The following is a 19,004-nucleotide window of genomic DNA, read 5'->3' as shown; positions in this document are numbered from 1 at the left end:
TAAATAATATCAGAGGTGCGGGCATTTTACAATCTTAGGGGATTATTTTATTAAAGTCCGAATGGCAAAAACTCGCAAAATTCAAGTTTTTTTTCATTATAAAATCAGAATTTTTAGTGGAAAAAAACCTCAAATTTTTGTGATTTACAATACCTGAGGCTGCTAAGTCCTAATTCAAAAATTCATCTCCAAGTTGTTGGGGTCCTGTAGTAGTCAATGGCCATGGTCCGATTGCAAATTCGAAGATATGGTCTGCGCTGAGTTTCGGCCAAAAAATCCAGGGGTTTCGATCAATTTCAGGAAAAAATAGAGCGTTTCAGGCATAAAACCCGAAAAATGTGGGGGGTTTTCTGAATTTCTCAAGTTTTTTCAATGATAAGTAAGGTCAAATCGTGGATTCTAGTTTGGTCTGACTTTTTTACTAAAACAAAATTGGATTTTGATAGCCCTCTTAATGTGACAAAGGTTTTCACTGATCAAACCCATGGTGTCTGCCAGTGGTAGATAGACCAAGTCATTTGGTTACACTTCAGAAAATATCTGCTAATAAATAGTAAACTTATCTCAAATCCTAACAAAGACTGCAGCTAAGGGAAGGGAGGTGGTTTGATTATGGACAGCTTATTATCTATGATGGCCCATGTGATAAATTCATTGTGGGTAGCACTGGTAGTCCCTTTTCTTTACAGACTCCGAACTACCTATGGACACCTCTTTGAGCCAACTGCTTTGGGTCCACTCTGTGATCGTAAAAGCACAACAAATTTGGCACTGTTCTTTCATAATTACCATGTTGAATGGCATTAAAGGTATACTGTCATGGGAAAACATGTTTTTTTCTAAACACATCAGTTAATAGTGCTGCTCCAGCAGAATTCTGCACTGAAATCAGTTTCTCAAAAGAGCAAACAGATTTTTTATATTTCATTTTGAAATCTGACATGGGGCTAGACATATTGTCTGTTTCCCAGCTGCCCTCAGTCATGCGACTTGTGCTCTGATAAACTTCAGTCACTCTTTACTGCTGTGCTGCAAATTGGAGTGATATCACCCCCCTCCCTTCCCTCCCCTCAGCAGCCTAACAACAGAACAATGGAAGGTAACCAGATAGCAGCTCCCTAACACAAGATAACAGCTGCCTGGTAGATCTAAGAACACCGCTCAATTGTAAAATCCAGGTCCCACTGAGACACATTCAGTTACATTGAGTAGGGGAAACAACAGCCTGCCAGAAAGCAGTTCCATCCTAAAGTGCTGGCTCTTTCTGAAAGCACATGACCAGGCAAAATGACCTGAGATGCACCTACACACCAATATTACAACTAAAAAAATACACTTGCTGGTTCAGGAATGAAATTTTATATTGTAGAATGAATTATTTGCAGTGTTAACAATGTAGTTGAGAAATAAAAACTACACCATAACAACCAGAATCCCATTAAGGATATTTTTCCATGATAGATGGTGACTTAACAAGTTGCCAAAGTAGGACATGTGGCTTTACTACTTCTAGTTGAACCCCAAGTGGAGCATTAGAAGTCATACATAAGTAGATGGACAACAACTACTTGCTCTATAGATAATGCCACTGAATTTGTCTCCCTCAGATTGAAGAACTGTATGAAACGTACTGCATACAATGGAGGCTGCGGGTCGGCGCTTGTAACATGAAACAAGCTTTCTCCTTATCTCCGTGCACCAAAGCATCCAGAGAAAGTCTCATAGAGCTCTACAGGAACTTTCAAGAGTGCACAGAGGTAAGTAGCGACCCTAATGATCTGCCAGAAAAGAAGAATAAATGTTTTCTTCCACAATTACATTGGTTATACACTGGCAGATGTTGGCTGCCAACTGGTCTCCAGCTGATTGGTCTGCATTCTCGCCAACATATGCTTGGCAATTATTCGGTGACCTATTTATGTTTGACCAGCTTAAAACTATTCCATGCATTGCCAGAGGAGGTTATGTTGGAATGTTTTTATGCTCTATGCGACCCTCCTATAATAGTGAGAGTGAGAGTTGCCTATATTTTGAGGAATTCACCCATGGATTCCATCCCTGACCATGGTTATGCCCTCCGATAAATCAGGTCTGCTTGGGAGTATGTAAGCCATCTGCCTTGCATTAGTCAGACAGCTTGCGACCGTCCATAAATAATTCAGGGCATGCCAAATACACGTGTGTGCAGTTAAAGTACTCCGTGGGAGAAGGGATATTTTTGTTTTTATAAGTGCTTCATACTGCTTGGTTATAGACACAAATGTGTTCTCTGGCCTGAATAAGAGATGGATTCCATCATATCAAATTCATTTTAGAGATGCTTTAAAAAAAATATATGTCTTCTGTAAGTAGGGGTTAGCCTTGCACTTAATACGGGGGAATCTATATGCTGGCATAGATTAATGGTATCTCTATGTAAAGTCTATAGCAAACTATAGGGGGCTGTTCCTGCTGAATAGTGCTTAGTACATATCTATGTTACTCTGGGTCTTTTGGCTCTGTGGCATCATGCTACAACCCTGCACTGGTAGCTATCCTGCCTTCCATGTACTTGTACAGGTATAGGACCTATTATCCAGAATTAGGGATGTACCGAATCCAGGATTCGGTTCATGATTCGGCCAGGATTCTGCCTTTTTCGGCAGGATTCGGATTCAGCCAGGTTAGACCAAATACGAATCCTAATTTGCACAAAGGGGAGGGAAAATCGTGTGACTTTTTGATACAAAACAAGGAAGTAAAAAAGGTTTTCCCCTTCCCACCCCTAATTTGATATCGCAAATTCGGATTCGGTTCGGTATTCGGCAGAATCTTTCGTGAAGGATTCGGGGGTTCGGCCGAATACAAAATAGTGGATTCGGTGCATCTCTATCCAGAATAGTCAGGACCTGGGGTATTTTGGATAACAGATCTCTCTGTAATTTGGATCTTCATACTTTGAGCAGAGCAGAGACACACACGAAGATTCTGGGCGATTTAGTCGGCCGGCGACAAATCGCCTCTTCTTCAGGCAACAAACCCCCCAGAAAGCCTTCACATTGGCTAGAATCGAAATCGCTGGTGGGGTGGCACTCCGAGCACTTCGTTTTCCAAAGTCACCCAAACTTTCCTCGTGGGCAACCTCTGAAAACGAAGCACTCTGAGTGCCATCCTGCCGATGATTTAGATTCTAGCCGCCGGGAAGGCAGTTCAGGGAGATTAGTTGCCCGAAGAAGAGGCGTTTCGTCACCAGGCAAATAAATCTCCCCGAATCTTTGCATGTGGCTCTGCCCTAAGTCTACTAGAAAATGATATTTACATTAAATAACCCCAGATAGGCTGGTTTTGCTTCCAATAAGGATTAATTATATCTTAGTTGGGATCAAGTACAAGCTACTGTTTTATTATTACACAGAAAAAGGATTTTTTTATTTTTAAATTTGGGCTATTTGGATAAAATGGGGCTATGGGAAATGTCCTTTCCCTAATTTGGAGCTTTCTGCATAATGGGTTTCTAAACGAATCCCATACCTGTAGTAGGATTATATCCAAATAGGAGACCAGTGGATGGAGCTAAAGAAGGTTGTGGGCAACCAGCCTGAGATGCAACTAATACAGTGCTAATACTGAAAGCTTAAATAACCTTTATATATTGGAGAAATAAACCAAAAGGAAAATAAATATACATTCAGCTCATTAGAGAAATCCAGAGAGAGCTTAAAAATGATTTTATAGTTATGCTTTAAAGGTCCATGTAATAATGATACTTCATAAGGGAATAGTGTTACTTCAATGCGACTTGATATCCCCGGGCTGTCTCCACTACCTTTGGAAATAGGTTATATGGCTGCGCTGATTGCGATAGCTGGAACCCTTTCCATCAGGCCATCCAAGACCATTGCTCCATGGGAATGTTTAAAGTGTTATTATTGTCTGGTATTTGATTTTTATATAATCCCTCACAGTCTAATCTTCCCATTCCCTGTAAAGTGGGATTTTAATGCTGTGCTACAGCTCTGGTGTTTCTGGGGCATTAGCTGTGTCATAAACCCCAAAACTGAACCTCAGGCTTTTTGCACAGTATTAATGATCACCGGGAACAGTGTATGGATAATGTTACCCTGCTCGCTCTGTCCTGGAACACCCTAACCCTATGCAATCATGTTATTATTTACTGGCTAGAGACAGCTTCTTCTGTTACCTTTATTTATTAAATACAGATGATGCAGGATTCTTGGAGAAAGGTGCCATGGCTCTCCCACTGACACTGTAAGGCAGGGATCCCCAACGTTTTTTACCCATGAGCCATATTCAAATTTTAAAAAAAGTTGGAGAGCAACACAAACCTAAAAAATGTTCCTGGGAGTGCCAATTATTGGCTGTGATTGACTATTGGTGGCCACTGTGGACTGGCAGCCTACAGGAGGCTCTGTTTGGCAGTACACATGGTTTTTATACAACCAAAACGTTCCTCCAAACCTGGAATTAAAAAATAAGCACCTGCTTTAAGGCCATTGGGAGCAACATCCAAGGGGTTGGTGAGCAACATGTTGCTCGCGAGCCATTGTTTGGGGATCAATGCTGTAGGGGCATACACCATCTGTGGTTCTTCATTTTGTATGTACCACTCACCTTCCCCTCTGTCTGGGCAGGATCCAATTGTGGTTCTTTATTATGTATGTAATTCTCACCTTCCCCTCTGTCTGGGCAGGGTCCATCTGTGGTTCTTCATTCTGTATGTATCACTCACCTTCCCCTCTGTCTGGGCAGGGTCCATCTGTGGTTCTTTATTCTGTATGTACCACTCACCTTCCCCTCTGTCTGGGCAGGGTCCATCTGTGATTCCTCATTCTGTATGTACCACTCACCTTCCCCTCTGTCTGGGCAGGGTCCATCTGTGGTTCTTTATTCTGTATGTACCACTCACCTTCTCCTCTGTCTGGGCAGGATCCATCTGTGGTTCCTCATTCTGAATGTAATGGGCACCTTCCCCTCTGTCTGGGCAGGATCCATCTGTGGTTCCTCATTCTGTATGTACCACTCACATTCCCCTCTGTCTGGGCAGGGTCCATCTGTGGTTCCTCATTCTGTATGTACCACTCACCTTCCCCTCTGTCTGGGCAGGGTCCATCTGTGGTTCTTCATTCTGTATGTACCACTCACCTTCCCCTCTGTCTGGGCAGGATCCATCTGTGGTTCCTCATTCTGTATGTACCACTCACCTTCCCCTCTGTCTGGGCAGGATCCATCTGTGGTTCTTCATTCTGTATGTACCACTCACCTTCCCCTCTGTCTGGGCAGGGTCCATCTGTGGTTCCTCATTCTGTATGTACCACTCACCTTCCCCTCTGTCTGGGCAGGGTCCATCTGTGGTTCTTCATTCTGTATGTACCACTCACCTTCCCCTCTGTCTGGGCAGGGTCCATCTGTGGTTCCTCATTCTGTATGTACCACTCACCTTCCCCTCTGTCTGGGCAGGGTCCATCTGTGGTTCTTCATTCTGTATGTACCATTCACCTTCCCCTCTGTCTGGGCAGGGTCCATCTGTGGTTCTTCATTCTGTATGTACCACTCATCTTCCCCTCTGTCTGGGCAGGATCCATCTGTGGTTCTTTATTCTGTATGTACCACTCACCTTCCCCTATGTCTGGGCAGGATCCATCTGTGGTTCCTTGTTCTGTATGTACAACTCACCTTCCCCTCTGTCTGGGCAGGGTCCATCTGTGGTTCCTCATTCTGTATGTTCCACTCACCTTACCCTGTGTCTGGGCAGGATCCATCTGTGGTTCCTCATTCTGTATGTACCACTCACCTTCTCCTCTGTCTGGGCAGGGTCCATCTGTGATTCCTCGTTCTGTATGTACCACTCGCCTTCCCCTCTGTCTGGGCAGGGTCCATCTGTGGTTCCTCATTCTGTATGTACCACTCATCTTCCCCTCTGTCTGGGCAGGATCCATCTGTGGTTCTTTATTCTGTATGTACCACTCACCTTCCCCTATGTCTGGGCAGGGTCCATCTGTGGTTCCTTGTTCTGTATGTACAACTCACCTTCCCCTCTGTCTGGGCAGGGTCCATCTGTGGTTCCTCGTTCTGTATGTTCCACTCACCTTACCCTGTGTCTGGGCAGGATCCATCTGTGGTTCCTCATTCTGTATGTACCACTCACCTTCTCCTCTGTCTGGGCAGGGTCCATCTGTGATTCCTCGTTCTGTATGTACCACTCACCTTCCCCTCTGTCTGGGCAGGGTCCATCTGTGGTTCTTCAATCTGTATGTACCACTCGCCTTCCCCTCTGTCTGGGCAGGGTCCATCTGTGGTTCCACATTCTGTATGTACCACTCACCTTCCCCTATGTCTGGGCAGGGTCCATCTGTGGTTCCTTGTTCTGTAGTCGCTACACACTCACCTTGCCCATCTATCTGGGCAGGGTCCCATCTAAGTTGTTCTCATGCTCTTGTAAATGACCCCTGAGCACCTTACCAACTGGTCTCATGGGCCAGGATCCATCTGTGTTCCGTCATTCTGTATGTACCTACTCAACCTTCATCCTCTGTCTCCGAGGTCATCGGGACGCATTAGCGCACATCCTCATACTCTGTATGTAACTCATGCGCTTGCCCCGTCTGATAGAGTCATCTGTGGTTCCACAGTTCTTAATGTAGCGACTCTCACACGTGCTTTCCACCTCCTGTACTTGGGAACAGAGTCCATTCTCCGTGGTTCCTTTATTCCTGTATGTCACCACTCACCTATGCCTTCGCCACTGGTCTGTGGCAGGGATCCATCTTGTCGGATGTCTTCATATCCTGTCATGTAACACCATTCTATCACTTATCAAATCGTTGACGACCACCTCAAACCCTCTTTATAGAGTCTTTACCACAACTTCTAGCACGTCTGGGGGCAAGCCGATCCTATTAAATCCGTGGATGGGTTATCTTTTCATTAGCTGTATATAGCCTACGGGTCACCTTCCCCCTTTCTGTCTGAGGCCACAGGGTAATACTGATGGTTCACTTCTATTCGTTATGTACCCACTCACAATTCCCTTCTCTGTCTGGCAGAAGTACATTTCTGTTGATCGTTCATTCTGTTTTTATTTTGTACCACTTCACACGCTTCTCCCTCCGTCTGGGCAAGGACGAGGTCACTTATCACTGTGGTATATGTAGGCCATTTAAACACACTTCCCTCCTTGTCTGGGCAGGTCACCATAGCGCCGGAGAGAAACTGTCGCGCTCTACGTTCTATCTGTAGTGTACAATTCCACCTATCCTCTGTTCTGGGCAGGGTACCATCTGTGAGTTCGTTCATTCTGTAAACTTAAGAAACTCATACTCCATATAATCTGGAATCGAGGATACCATGTGATCTTTTATTCTGTATGTACCACTCACCGTCTCCCTATTCTGGGCAAGATCAATCTTGAGTTCCCTCATTGTTCTGTATGTACAACTCACCTTCCCTCTGTCGGGGCAGGGTCCATCTGTGGGTGCCTCATTCTGTATTGTTCCACTACTCTACCTATAGCCTGTGTCTGGGGCAGGATCCATCTGTGGTTCCTCATGTCTGTATGTACCACTCACCTTCTCCTCTGTCTGGGCAAAGGGTCCATAAGCTGTGATTCCTCGTCTTGTACGTCCACTCGCCTTCCCTCTGTCTTGGGCAGGGTCCATCTGTGTTCCTCATTCCTGTATGTACCACTCAATCTTCCCACTCTGTCTGGGCAGGATCCATCTGTGGTCTTTTTCTGTATGTACCACTCACCTTCCCCTAGTCTGGGCGGTGTCCATCCTGTGGTTCCTTTTTCTGTATGTACAACTCACCTCCCCTATTGTCTGGGCAGGGTCCATCTGTGTTCCTCATTCTGTATGTTCACTTCACTTTACCCTGTGTCTGGGCAGGATCCATCTGTGGTTCCTCATTCTGATATGTAGCCACTTCGCACAACTATGCTCCTCTGTCTTGGGGCAGGGATACTCTTGATTACCCTTCGTTCTCGTGTATGTACCACTCACCATTACCCCCTCGTGTTGGGCACGGGTCCATTATCCTGTGTTCTATCAATCTGTATGTAAGCCCAATCGGCACTTCCACTCGGTCTGAGTCCATCTGTGGTTCCACATTCTGTATGTGACCGACTACACTTCCACTGATGTCTGGGCAGGGATACCTCGATAGTTCCCTTTGTTCTGGTCAATGTACACACCCCTTGGCCCTCTGTCTGGCAAGGAGTTCCAATGACTGTGGAGATTCCTCATTCTGTAATGTTCTCACTCAACCTTACCCCATCGTGGTACGTGGCAAGTTGATCATCTAGTCGGTCTTCATTCTGTAATGTAGCACCTGCACCTTACTCCTCTGTCTGGGCAGCAGGTCCATCTTGGTAGGATTCCTACGTATCTGTATGTATCACTCGCTTCCCCTCTGTCTGGGCAGGGTCCATATGTGGTTCCACCAATATCTGTAATTTAGATCAACCCACCCTTCAACCACATTCCCCTCTCGTTTTACTGGAGCCACGAGCGCAATCGCTATTCTGTGGTTCTCTTATTCTTTATGTACCACCTCAACCTTCACCCGTCTGTCTGGCAAGGGCCATCTGTGGTTCCTCATTCTGTATGGTCTGGGCAGGAATCATCTGTGGTTCTTTATTCTGTATGTATGTCTGGGCAGGTCCACTTGTTCTTATGTACAACTCACTGGGCAGGGTCCATCTGGTGGTTCCTCATTCTGTATGTTCCACCTCACCTTACCAGCGTGTCTGGGGCAGGATCCATCTGGTGGTTCCTCATTTCTGTATGTTACCACTCACCCTTCTCCCTGTCTGGGCAGGGTCCCATCTTGTGATTCCTCGTTCGTATGGTACCACTTCACCTTCCCTCTGGTCCCTGGGCAGGGTCCCATCTGTGGGTCCTCATTCTGTATGTACCACTCGCCCTTCCCTCTGTCCTGGGGCAGGGTCCATCTTGGTTCCACATTCTGTATAGTACCACTCCACCTTCCCGCTATGGTCTGGGCAGGGTCCATCTGTGGTTCCTTGTTCTCGTATTGTAAACTCACCTTCCCCTCTGTCCTGGGCAGGGGTCCATCTGTTGAGTTCCTCATTCTGTATGTTCCACTCACCTTACCCTGTGTCTGGGCGCAGGATCCCATCTGTGGTTCCTCATTCTGTAATTACCACTCACCTCTTCCTCTGTCTGGGCAGGGGTTCCCATCTGTAATTCCTCGTTCTGTATGTACACTCCGCCTTCCCCCTTCTGTCTGGGCAGGGCCACTGTGGTTCCACATTCTGTATGTACCACTCACCTTCCCCTCTGTCTGGGCAGGGTCCCATCCTGTGGTTCTTTATTCTGTATGTACCACTCACCTTCCCCTCTGTCTGGGCAGGTTCCATCTGTGGTTGTATTCACTCCCTGTATTTTTTCAATTCTACATAAACACTCACCTTTCATGTATAATCCGTGTCAAATATGTTGTTGCTATTGTTTCCTAAAACACAACATCCAATTTTTTACTGTGATTAATTTTGTGCAAATAATGAGTTATACCAGACTTTTGTCAACTCTCAAGATAAAAATCCAAGAAACCCTTAATTTATGTTGTGATTATGTTTCTGATTTTAATTCCTGATGCTAAATTATATTTACCAATATGGTTGCTTTACATTGCAGGACATGTGCACGGTTGAAGGAGAACTTGAAGTTCATTTGGGAGAGTTTCTCATAAAAATGAAAGGTAATCATTTTACTAATAGATCAGAATGAGAGAATCTGTTGAATATTACCTGATAGATGAGAATCTCCTAATCTCGTTGGAAGTTCCTTTAGCCAGACTCTTTTATTTGGTAGATGAGAATCTCATAATATGATAGGAGATTCTATTAGGCATGACTCTCTCTCTCTCTCTCTCTCTCTCTCTCTCTCTCTCTCTCTCTCTCTCTCTCTCTCTCTCTCTCTCTATGGGGCAGATTCACTAAAGGGCGAAGTGACTAACGTTAGAGAAAATTCGCCAGCATGACGTCATTTTGTTAGTTCGCGAATTTACTAATGGTCGCCGGTGTGACTTTGCTAGCGAAGGAGATAGACTCTAGCGGTAATTCGCTCCCTTATGCCTGGCGAAGTTGCACTCTGGCGAAGGGATGTAACTACGCAAATTCACCAAGATGCTGATTTTACTGAACGTTACCTCTTGCGCCAAACTTGCCTTCGCCAACTCAGACCAGGTGAAGTGCAATAGAGTAGATAGGACTGCCTCAAAAAATAGTTGAACAAGTCCCAAAAAACGCTGGCGACTTTTCATTTTTCAGGGTGATAGGCTGCAAAAGAGCGTAATTTTTTTCTGCGGTACCCCCCTTCACCCCTACATTTCCTAACATATGGCACATAAACTATACACTGGGCTCATCATGTGTAGGGCAATATAACAACTATTTTCTTTTATTAAGGTTTCCCAGGCTTCACCAGCGTTCGGCGCCCTGGACGCAACTTCGGATTTTAGTGAATTAGCATTGTCCTAGCGAATCTACACCTGGCAAAGTGTTTCAATGTGAGCGAAGTGGACGCTAATTCGGTGCTTAGTGAATCTGCCCCTATATACTTCTCTCTCTCTTTTTATATATATATATATATATATATATATATATATATATATATATATATATATATATATATATATATATATATATATATATATATAAAGATCCCCTAATCTGATTGGTGGTGAATTTAACCAGACACTGATACATCATAGATGAGAACCCCATAAACTGACTGGAGAGTTAAACCGATGAAGATGACAGGTTTCACAGGGTGTGAAGACCTGTCGTTTAAAACTAGCTGGAGGGGCACAGATTAAACAGTCCTCCTTTGTATAAATACTGTTGCTCATAAGGTCCTTTTGTCCTTGGCCCCAACACAAGTAATGACAGCGCTGTGATATCCCACCCCATTAAGGCTGTTTTATGAGAGAGCGTTAGAAGAAACCACTGACAGAGTTTACACTGATGGAAAACCCATCTGAACCGGTAGCACACAAACTTCTACTGGAAATCCAAGCCTGGACGGGGAACTCATTAACCCTCTCAGCCAGCTCAGTCTGGAGAATGGAAAATAAACTGTGCTTATACAGGACCTATTAGCAAGCAGAACTGGAATGTACTGCAACTAATTTGTCCAATTAGAAACCACACCCTTGTTCTTAACTCATATACTTTCTTTCCATCCATATAAAGGGTTTTACTGGAAACAGCTGTAATTACTGAGGTCCAAAAGAAGGTCCCTCAACTCTTTGAACCACAGTTAATGGCACTGTAGGAATGGAAGTAGTGATGCTGGCATATACAGTAAATAGTTTTAAGGATGGACCGACCTGATGTTGTTTTACCAAGGTAAAAATAGGGCTATTGGCAGTAATTCCCTAAAATGATGTTAATTTAGGAAGTGGTTTTGGAGGCACCTGGATTACTGAAGAATTATATGAGATAAATTCTGCCACAAAGCATGCCTGTTCTGCCATAGAAAAAGATCTCGTCTTTAAAACAAAGCAGAAAACAGGCCACTGCTTGAGTACAAATATGCTGATTTACGCCATTTACTGGCTGAAACAGAAACACCATGGTGAGTGGTTTAACAGAAGCCGCAGATGTTTATACTTTGCGCTGTACAAATTAAGCACAGAGGAGTTTATAGGGCAGACAATGGGGAATATATTTTCTTATTGAATCATCGTCTGACTCTTTCCATGTTCTTGCTCTGTACAGGTTTGGTGGGCTACGCTCGGCTCTGCCCTGGAGACCATTACGAGGTAAAACCAACATTTGGGCTTTAAAGCCCCTTTGGCGTCAGACATGACCCTCGTTTTCATATCTTCTGCCGTTGTTTTATTGCTTGGCTGACACTTTGGAAAAATGAATTTGAAAATAAGACTAAGCCTTAAAGATGAGAATAGTCCGCAAGTGTTTATGCCTCAATTATGTTCAGATCTAACATAAACGCTCATTTGAGAAATGCCATAAATGTTGTTGGCATCCAGGGGTAACTGTGTTCTCCAGTGAGAGGCCCTATGGCAGAGAGGGGCCTCGCGTGTGATATGTGGGTAGAGAAGGGGCTGGACTAGAAGGAAAATGGGCAGGAGTTGGGTGGATCATAGGTGGGGTTTTGACATCACTCACCCATCACTCACCCACACTACTAAGTGAAATACAGTTGTGTTCAGAATAATAGCAGTGTGATATCACTAACCTGATCAATCTCTCTGTTTGGTAGAAATTACATTTCTACATGAATCATCCAGTAAGGCTTGTTCAAAATAATAGCCTGTTCCAAATAATAGCAGTGTGGAGTTCAGTTAGTGAGCTCATTCAATCTGTGAAAAAACAGGTGTCAATTCTGCAGGGCCGGAACAAGGGGTAGGCAGAAGAGGCACATGCCTAGGGCCCAACGAAGTGGGGACACCAAACACGTACCTCTTCTTTCGCCTACCCCTGGTCCGGACCCTTTCTCCCACAGGCACTCTCAGCGTAGCTCTGTTGCGCGCTCTCTCTCCCCTCCTAGAATGAAAAAAATCAGGCGTGCATGCGCACTACCGGACAAGCTCTGTGCGCACATGCGAACTACCCGACGCAAGTGCATGCGCACTGAAGCCCGTGCAGTCAATAGGGTCGAAGTAGCCGGCCGGGTTGCCTTGGGCACCCGGCTGCCTTGGCCCGGGCCTGCAATTCTGGCCCTTATTTAAGGAAGGAAGGAGCAAATGTTGTGCTGCTGGTTATAGTGCATTTCCTTCTACACATTGTTTAGAAGAACAGAGTGCTTTGATTAAAAAATTGATGGGAGAGGGGAAAACATATAAAGAAGTGCAGAAAGTGATAGGCTGCTCAGCTAAAATGACCTCATGCTTTAAAATGGCAACAACAACCTGTAGTGAAATATAATGAGAGACAGATTGACAGATTGACAGATTGACAGATTGACAGATTGACAGATTGACAGATTGACAGATTGACAGATTGACAGATTGACAGAATGACAGAATGACAGATAGACAGATAGACAGGTAGACAGACAGACAAACAGATAGATAGCATTGATTTGATTGCAACCAGAAAACTGTCTGCAAGGACTCTGTTCATTTTAAGTCAACTTCCCCTTTAATTGATGTTGCTCATACATGGATCTGTTCAGCAGTTATCAGTGTGGAGACCCCTGGGGGTAGTAACATGGGCACAGATTCTGATATTCCATTATTTTCTGAGCCTGGTAATAATTTCCAGGCAAAGGTGAAAGAAGGGAAATGGGTTTATGATTCACAAATATGTTTACCGGGTATACAGCTTTTTCTTTGCTTTTCAGGTATTAATAAGGTTAGGGCGGCAGAGGTGGAGGTTAAAAGGAAAGATTGAAACAGATGACAGCCAGATGTGGGATGAAGAAGAGAGGATGTTTATCCCCAACCTCTGCGAAAACTTTGAAATTAAGGTAATAACAGTTACAGGGTTATGTATTAAGTGGGGGGGGCTTCAATTAATGCAGCATGAGCGAAAGATGTATTGTATCTATCCCAACTATAAGCACCATCTGTCCCTACTATACCTATGCCACAGTCACACTCCCTTCCCAGAGACTATTATCCACTGTTACTATAGACACCATCTCTCCCTACTATACCTGCTATCCCACAGTCACACTCCCTTCCCAGAAACTATCCACTGTTACTATAGACACCATCTCTCCCTACTATACCTGCTTTCCCACAGTCACACTCCCTTCCCAGAGACTATTATCCCACTGTTACTATAGGCACCATCTCTCCCTACTATACCTGCTATCCCACAGTCACACTCCCTTCCCAGGGACTATTATCCCACTGTTACTATAGACACCATCTCTCCCTACTATACCTGCTATCCCACAGTCACACTCCCTTCCCAGGGACTATTATCCACTGTTACTATAGACACCATCTCTCCCTACTATACCTGCTATCCCACAGTCACACTCCCTTCCCAGAGACTATTATACACTGTTACTATAGGCACCATCTCTCCCTACTATACCTGCTATCCCACAGTCACACTCCCTTCCCAGAGACTATTATCCCACTGTTACTATAGGCACCATCTCTCCCTACTATACCTGCTATCCCACAGTCACACTCCCTTCCCAGAGACTATTATCCACTGTTACTATAGGCACCATCTCTCCCTACTATACCTGCTATCCCACAGTCACACTCCCTTCCCAGAGACTATTATCCACTGTTACTATAGGCACCATCTCTCCCTACTATATCTGCTATCGCACAGCTACACTCCCTTCCCAGAGACTATTATCCGACTGTTACTATAGGCACCATCTCTCCCTACTATACCTGCTATCCCACAGTCACACTCCCTTCCCAGAGACTATTATCCCTACTGTTACTATAGGCACCATCTCTCCCTACTATACCTGCTATCCCCACAGTCACACTCCCTTCCCAGAGACTATTATCCACTGTTACTATAGACACCATCTCCCCCTACTATACCTGCTATCCCACAGTCACACTCCCTTCCCAGAGACTATTATCCCACTGTTACTATAGACACCATCTCTCCCTACTATACCTGCTATCCCACTCCCTTCCCAGAGACTATTATCCACTGTTACTATAGGCACCATCTCTCCCTACTATACCTGCTATCCCACAGTCACACTCCCTTCCCAGAGACTATTATCCCACTGTTACTATAGACACCATCTCTCCCTACTATACCTGCTATCCCACAGTCACACTCCCTTCCCAGAGACTATTATCCCACTGTTACTATAGGCACCATCTCTCCCTACTATACCTGCTATACCACAGTCACACTCCCTTCCCAGAGACTATTATCCACTGTTACTATAGGCACCATCTCTCCCTACTATACCTGCTATCTAACATCCACCCGCATAGTAAAGGGGTAAATAAGTCGTGCATTACTAAGCAGTCCAGCTCTGCCGTTTAGCTACTATTTGATGAATATTTTCCTATAACATAGATTGTTGTTCTCCAGTATAAGAAATCTGCAAACTTCCTTAAAATATGACTCTCTAGATGACATCTGTCTTTAAGCAAATGGAAACTAATTCCAGCTCTGTAAGTGATGCTCTGACCTTTCTAAGAATTGTAGAAGTTGCTTCTCATTATTCCATCATAACATTGCTTGAGCTTTTTCCATCACATTCTTTTACATTATTAAGTTCAATTCCATAAGAATTGAGATTCTTCTCATAACATGGACAGTGGTCAGTGGTGAGTGTAAGACAGAAATACAGGAGCCATATTCCCTGCCAACAAACTTGAACTATTTCCAGGGCTACTAAAAGATAAAAAAAAATATATATATATATATATATATATATATATATATATATATATATAATATATATATATATATATATATATATATATATATATATATATATATATAGTAAAGTAAGTAAAGTGTTATTGCTGGTCTTTAAAATGGCAGGCCTCAGTCTTGCAGCACTGAAACAGATATACAGTCCCTCCTTATCCAGATGTCTATAAACATATGGAGCGTAAAAGGGATTTTTCATGGGTCCTGGCTTCCATCCAAGATACCCCCCTCTCAGTGTTAAAGGTCTGTAGGGTAAAAAGGTATGCATACCTAAGAAAATAGCTAGCCTTCTGCGCAGAGTCCCCCCAATATAGTGGCAGGCTGTATGTAAATATTGTATTCATCATTAACCAATTTGCACTGTTCACTTGATGACCAGAAAACAGAGGGTTTGAGTTTCTGACTGTCAGCTCCAGATGTAATAATCCTAATCATACTCCATGATTAAATGAGGACACTGGGAGCTGTATATATACTCCCCTGTTCTATGATAAGAGGTGGAGGTCACAGCTTCTCTGCTTTTTATCATTCTCTTGCATTGCTGTGTCTGCAGGTCATAGAGCTCCGTGGCCTGACAACCATCGTGGTGGGCCTGGTGACGTGTGACAGTGCTGATTTTTTTACCACCAGGCCAAGAATCATCATCGTGGACATCACAGAATTGGGGACAATTAAGCTGCAGCTGGAAGTTATCTGGAAGTAAGTCAAGATGTATTTTCTTCCCTCAGAAGTCATTCATGCTAGAGATAACGGTCATTATGGACCACTTCAAGGATAGGGTGGTCACTTGGCATAACTTACTTTAAAAAGCTCTATTAAATATGTGGCAATATATCTCACCTGCATGTTAATGTGACACATTTATAGCACATATTGTAAACATGGGCAACCAGCACACAGACACTAACAAACATATAGCCCTCATGTCCTCCTGACATGACATTATTTCCTGTAGCTTCCTCCTGACATGACATTATTTCCTGTAGCTTCCTCCTGACATGGCTCTGGTTCCTGTAGCTTCCTCCTGACATGGCTCTGGTTCCTTTAGCTTCCTCCTGACATGACTGGTTCCCGTAGCTTCCTCCTGACATGACTCTGGTTCCTGTAGCTTCCTCCTGACATGGCTCTGGTTCCTGTAGCTTCCTCCTGACATGGCTCTGGTTCCTTTAGCTTCCTCCTGACATGACTGGTTCCCGTAGCTTCCTCCTGACATGACTCTGGTTCCTGTAGCTTCCTCCTGACATGGCTCTGGTTCCCTTAGCTTCCTCCTGACATAACTCTGGTTCCTGTAGCTTCCTCTTTACATGACTCTGGTTCCGGTAGCTTCCTCCTGACATGGCTCTGGTTCCCTTAGCTTCCTCCTGACATAACTCTGGTTCCTGTAGCTTCCTCTTTACATGACTCTGGTTCCAGTAGCTTCCTCCTGACATGACTCGGGTTCCTATAGCTTTCTCCTGACATGACTCTGGTTCCTGTAGCTTTCTCCTGACATGACTCTGGTTCCTGTAGCTTTCTCCTGACATGACTCTGGTTCCTGTAGCTTTCTCCTGACATGACTCTGATTCCGGTAGCTTTCTCCTGACATGACATTATTTCCTGTAGCTTCCTCATACACATGACTCTGGTTCCTGTATCTTCCTTCCGACATGACTCTGGTTCCTGTAGCTTCCTCTTGACATGCCATTATTTCCTGTAGCTTCCTCCTGACATGACTCTGGTTCCTGTAGCTTCCTCTTTACATGACTCTGTTTCCTGTATCTTCCTTCTGACATGATTCTGGTTCCTGACGCTTCCTCCTGACGTGATCCTGTTCCTGTAGCTTCCTTCTGACATGGCTCTGGTTTTTGTAGCTTCTTGTAGCTAGTTGTGTGGAATATCAGGGACACTTGTAAATAATCCAGCTAGAAGATTTGAGCTAATTGTGTTAGTTCAATTGCAATCAGTGCAACCCAGTAACCTGCATTATTCAAATGATCTAGCAACCTTATTTTGAACCCCCAACTCTACATATCAGCACTGTAATCATCCCAGGTAATCTGCAATCAGCTCATCCTGTTACTGGCGACTATTGGAGGTTAGACGACGCAGCTGCTTTGGCGCATTAGGGAAAGAAATACAAACGACACAAAAAGTAATTAGAATGATTTCAGCAGTCTCTTTGGAGATAAAGCATCTGCTTGCTGGATTTACAGAACTGTATTATAGGTATTTCTGATTCAAAAAAATAAATTGAAATACAAATCCAGATGTCTTGGCAATTCTACAAATTTCTACAGTTGCCAAAGAAAAACTTAAAAAAAGGGGGGGGAGAAGAGTTGTCGTTAATGGGGTGCAAGCTGGGTGACATTGCTCGCTTTTTTGGTGAGACCCCTCTTAGCCACACTTGTGAAGAAGGAGAGCAAAGAAAATCCATTATACACTATCACAGATGCTTTGCTTTCTGGGGAGCAACAGTAACGTTTTATGTTGTGAGTGTCCAACTCTCTGCCTCGAGTTATTGTTGGACACGGGGTATATCATCCCATGATTAAAGACAACCATATGCATGCATGTAATGTTTCCCTGGAGTATAGCAAAACCTTCCTGAATGTCTCCTAATGTCCTGCAAATGGAAAATCAAACACAGCATGATACAATTCAATGCACAAATGCACCTTTAAGGAGCAGCAGAAGAGAGCCAAATCTGTGTATGTTTCCCTAATTAGACCTCTGGGTTTGGTACCACCAACCATCAAGTGCTAAAGCTACATTAAATATCTATTTAATTACAGAACTTTTAAAAGACTTAAAGGGATAATGTTATGGGATAACGTTTTTTTTCAAAACGCATCAGTTAATAGTGCTGCTCCAGCAGAATTCTGCACTGAAATCTATTTCTCAAAAGAGCAAATAGATTTTTTTATATTTAATGTTGAAATCTGACATGGGGCTAGACATATTGTCAATTTCCCAGCTGCCCTCAGTCATGTTACTTGTGCTCTGATAAACTTCAATCACTCTTTACTGCTGTACTGCAAGTTGGAGTCATATCACCCCCTCCCTTTCCCACCCAGGAGCCTAACAACTGAACAATGGGAAGGTAACCAGATATCAGCTCCCTGACACAAGATAACAGCTGCCTGGTAGATCTAAGAACAACACTCAATAGTAAAATCCAGGTCCCACTGGGACACATTCAGTTACATTGAGAAGGAGAGACAACAGCCTGCCAGAAAGCAATTCCATCCTAAAGTGCTGGCCCTTTCTGAAAGCACATGACCAGGCAAAATGACCTGAGATGCACCTACACACCAATATTACAAGTAAAAAAAAAATACATTTGTTGGTTCAGGAATGAAATTTTATATTGTAGAGTGAATTATTTGCAGTGTAAACAGTATAATTCATAAATAAAAACGACATCATAAAAATCATGACAGAATCCCTTTAAAAATAAGAACAATAATACCCTGACCCCCTTGTCCCAGCCTTACATAATTGTGGGCCTGTTGCAGAAAGAATTTATTGCCTAATAACATTTTATGTGACAATATTACTGCATTTCCTGATGGTGGGCCTGTCTCCCGTGCTGGGCGTATGATACGGCGTCCCGCCAAGTTCTCAGAAAAGTCACGGCAAGTTTTCCCTATTTTACCTCTGC

The 19,004-nt window shown here is 43.9% G+C and overlaps 1 protein-coding gene across 3 annotated transcripts in view; it reads left to right on the top strand.

The window, feature by feature from the left end:
- The window catches only part of ripor3.S (RIPOR family member 3 S homeolog), a 98,363-nt gene that overhangs the window by 57,204 nt on the left and 22,155 nt on the right, over positions 1–19,004 (top strand). For all 3 annotated transcript variants that reach the window (XM_018238171.2, XM_018238170.2, XM_018238169.2), the window contains exons 7-11: positions 1,608–1,757; positions 9,654–9,717; positions 11,741–11,784; positions 13,329–13,454; positions 15,918–16,063. In XM_018238171.2, coding sequence (XP_018093660.1) covers positions 1,608–1,757; positions 9,654–9,717; positions 11,741–11,784; positions 13,329–13,454; positions 15,918–16,063 — 530 coding nt within the window. The remainder of the gene's footprint in view (positions 1–1,607; positions 1,758–9,653; positions 9,718–11,740; positions 11,785–13,328; positions 13,455–15,917; positions 16,064–19,004) is intronic.

The sequence above is a fragment of the Xenopus laevis genome, chromosome 9_10S (assembly GCF_017654675.1).
Source record: "Xenopus laevis strain J_2021 chromosome 9_10S, Xenopus_laevis_v10.1, whole genome shotgun sequence".
Taxonomy (NCBI): Eukaryota; Metazoa; Chordata; class Amphibia; order Anura; family Pipidae; genus Xenopus; species Xenopus laevis.
This window is presented reverse-complemented; position numbering and strand designations above follow the sequence as displayed.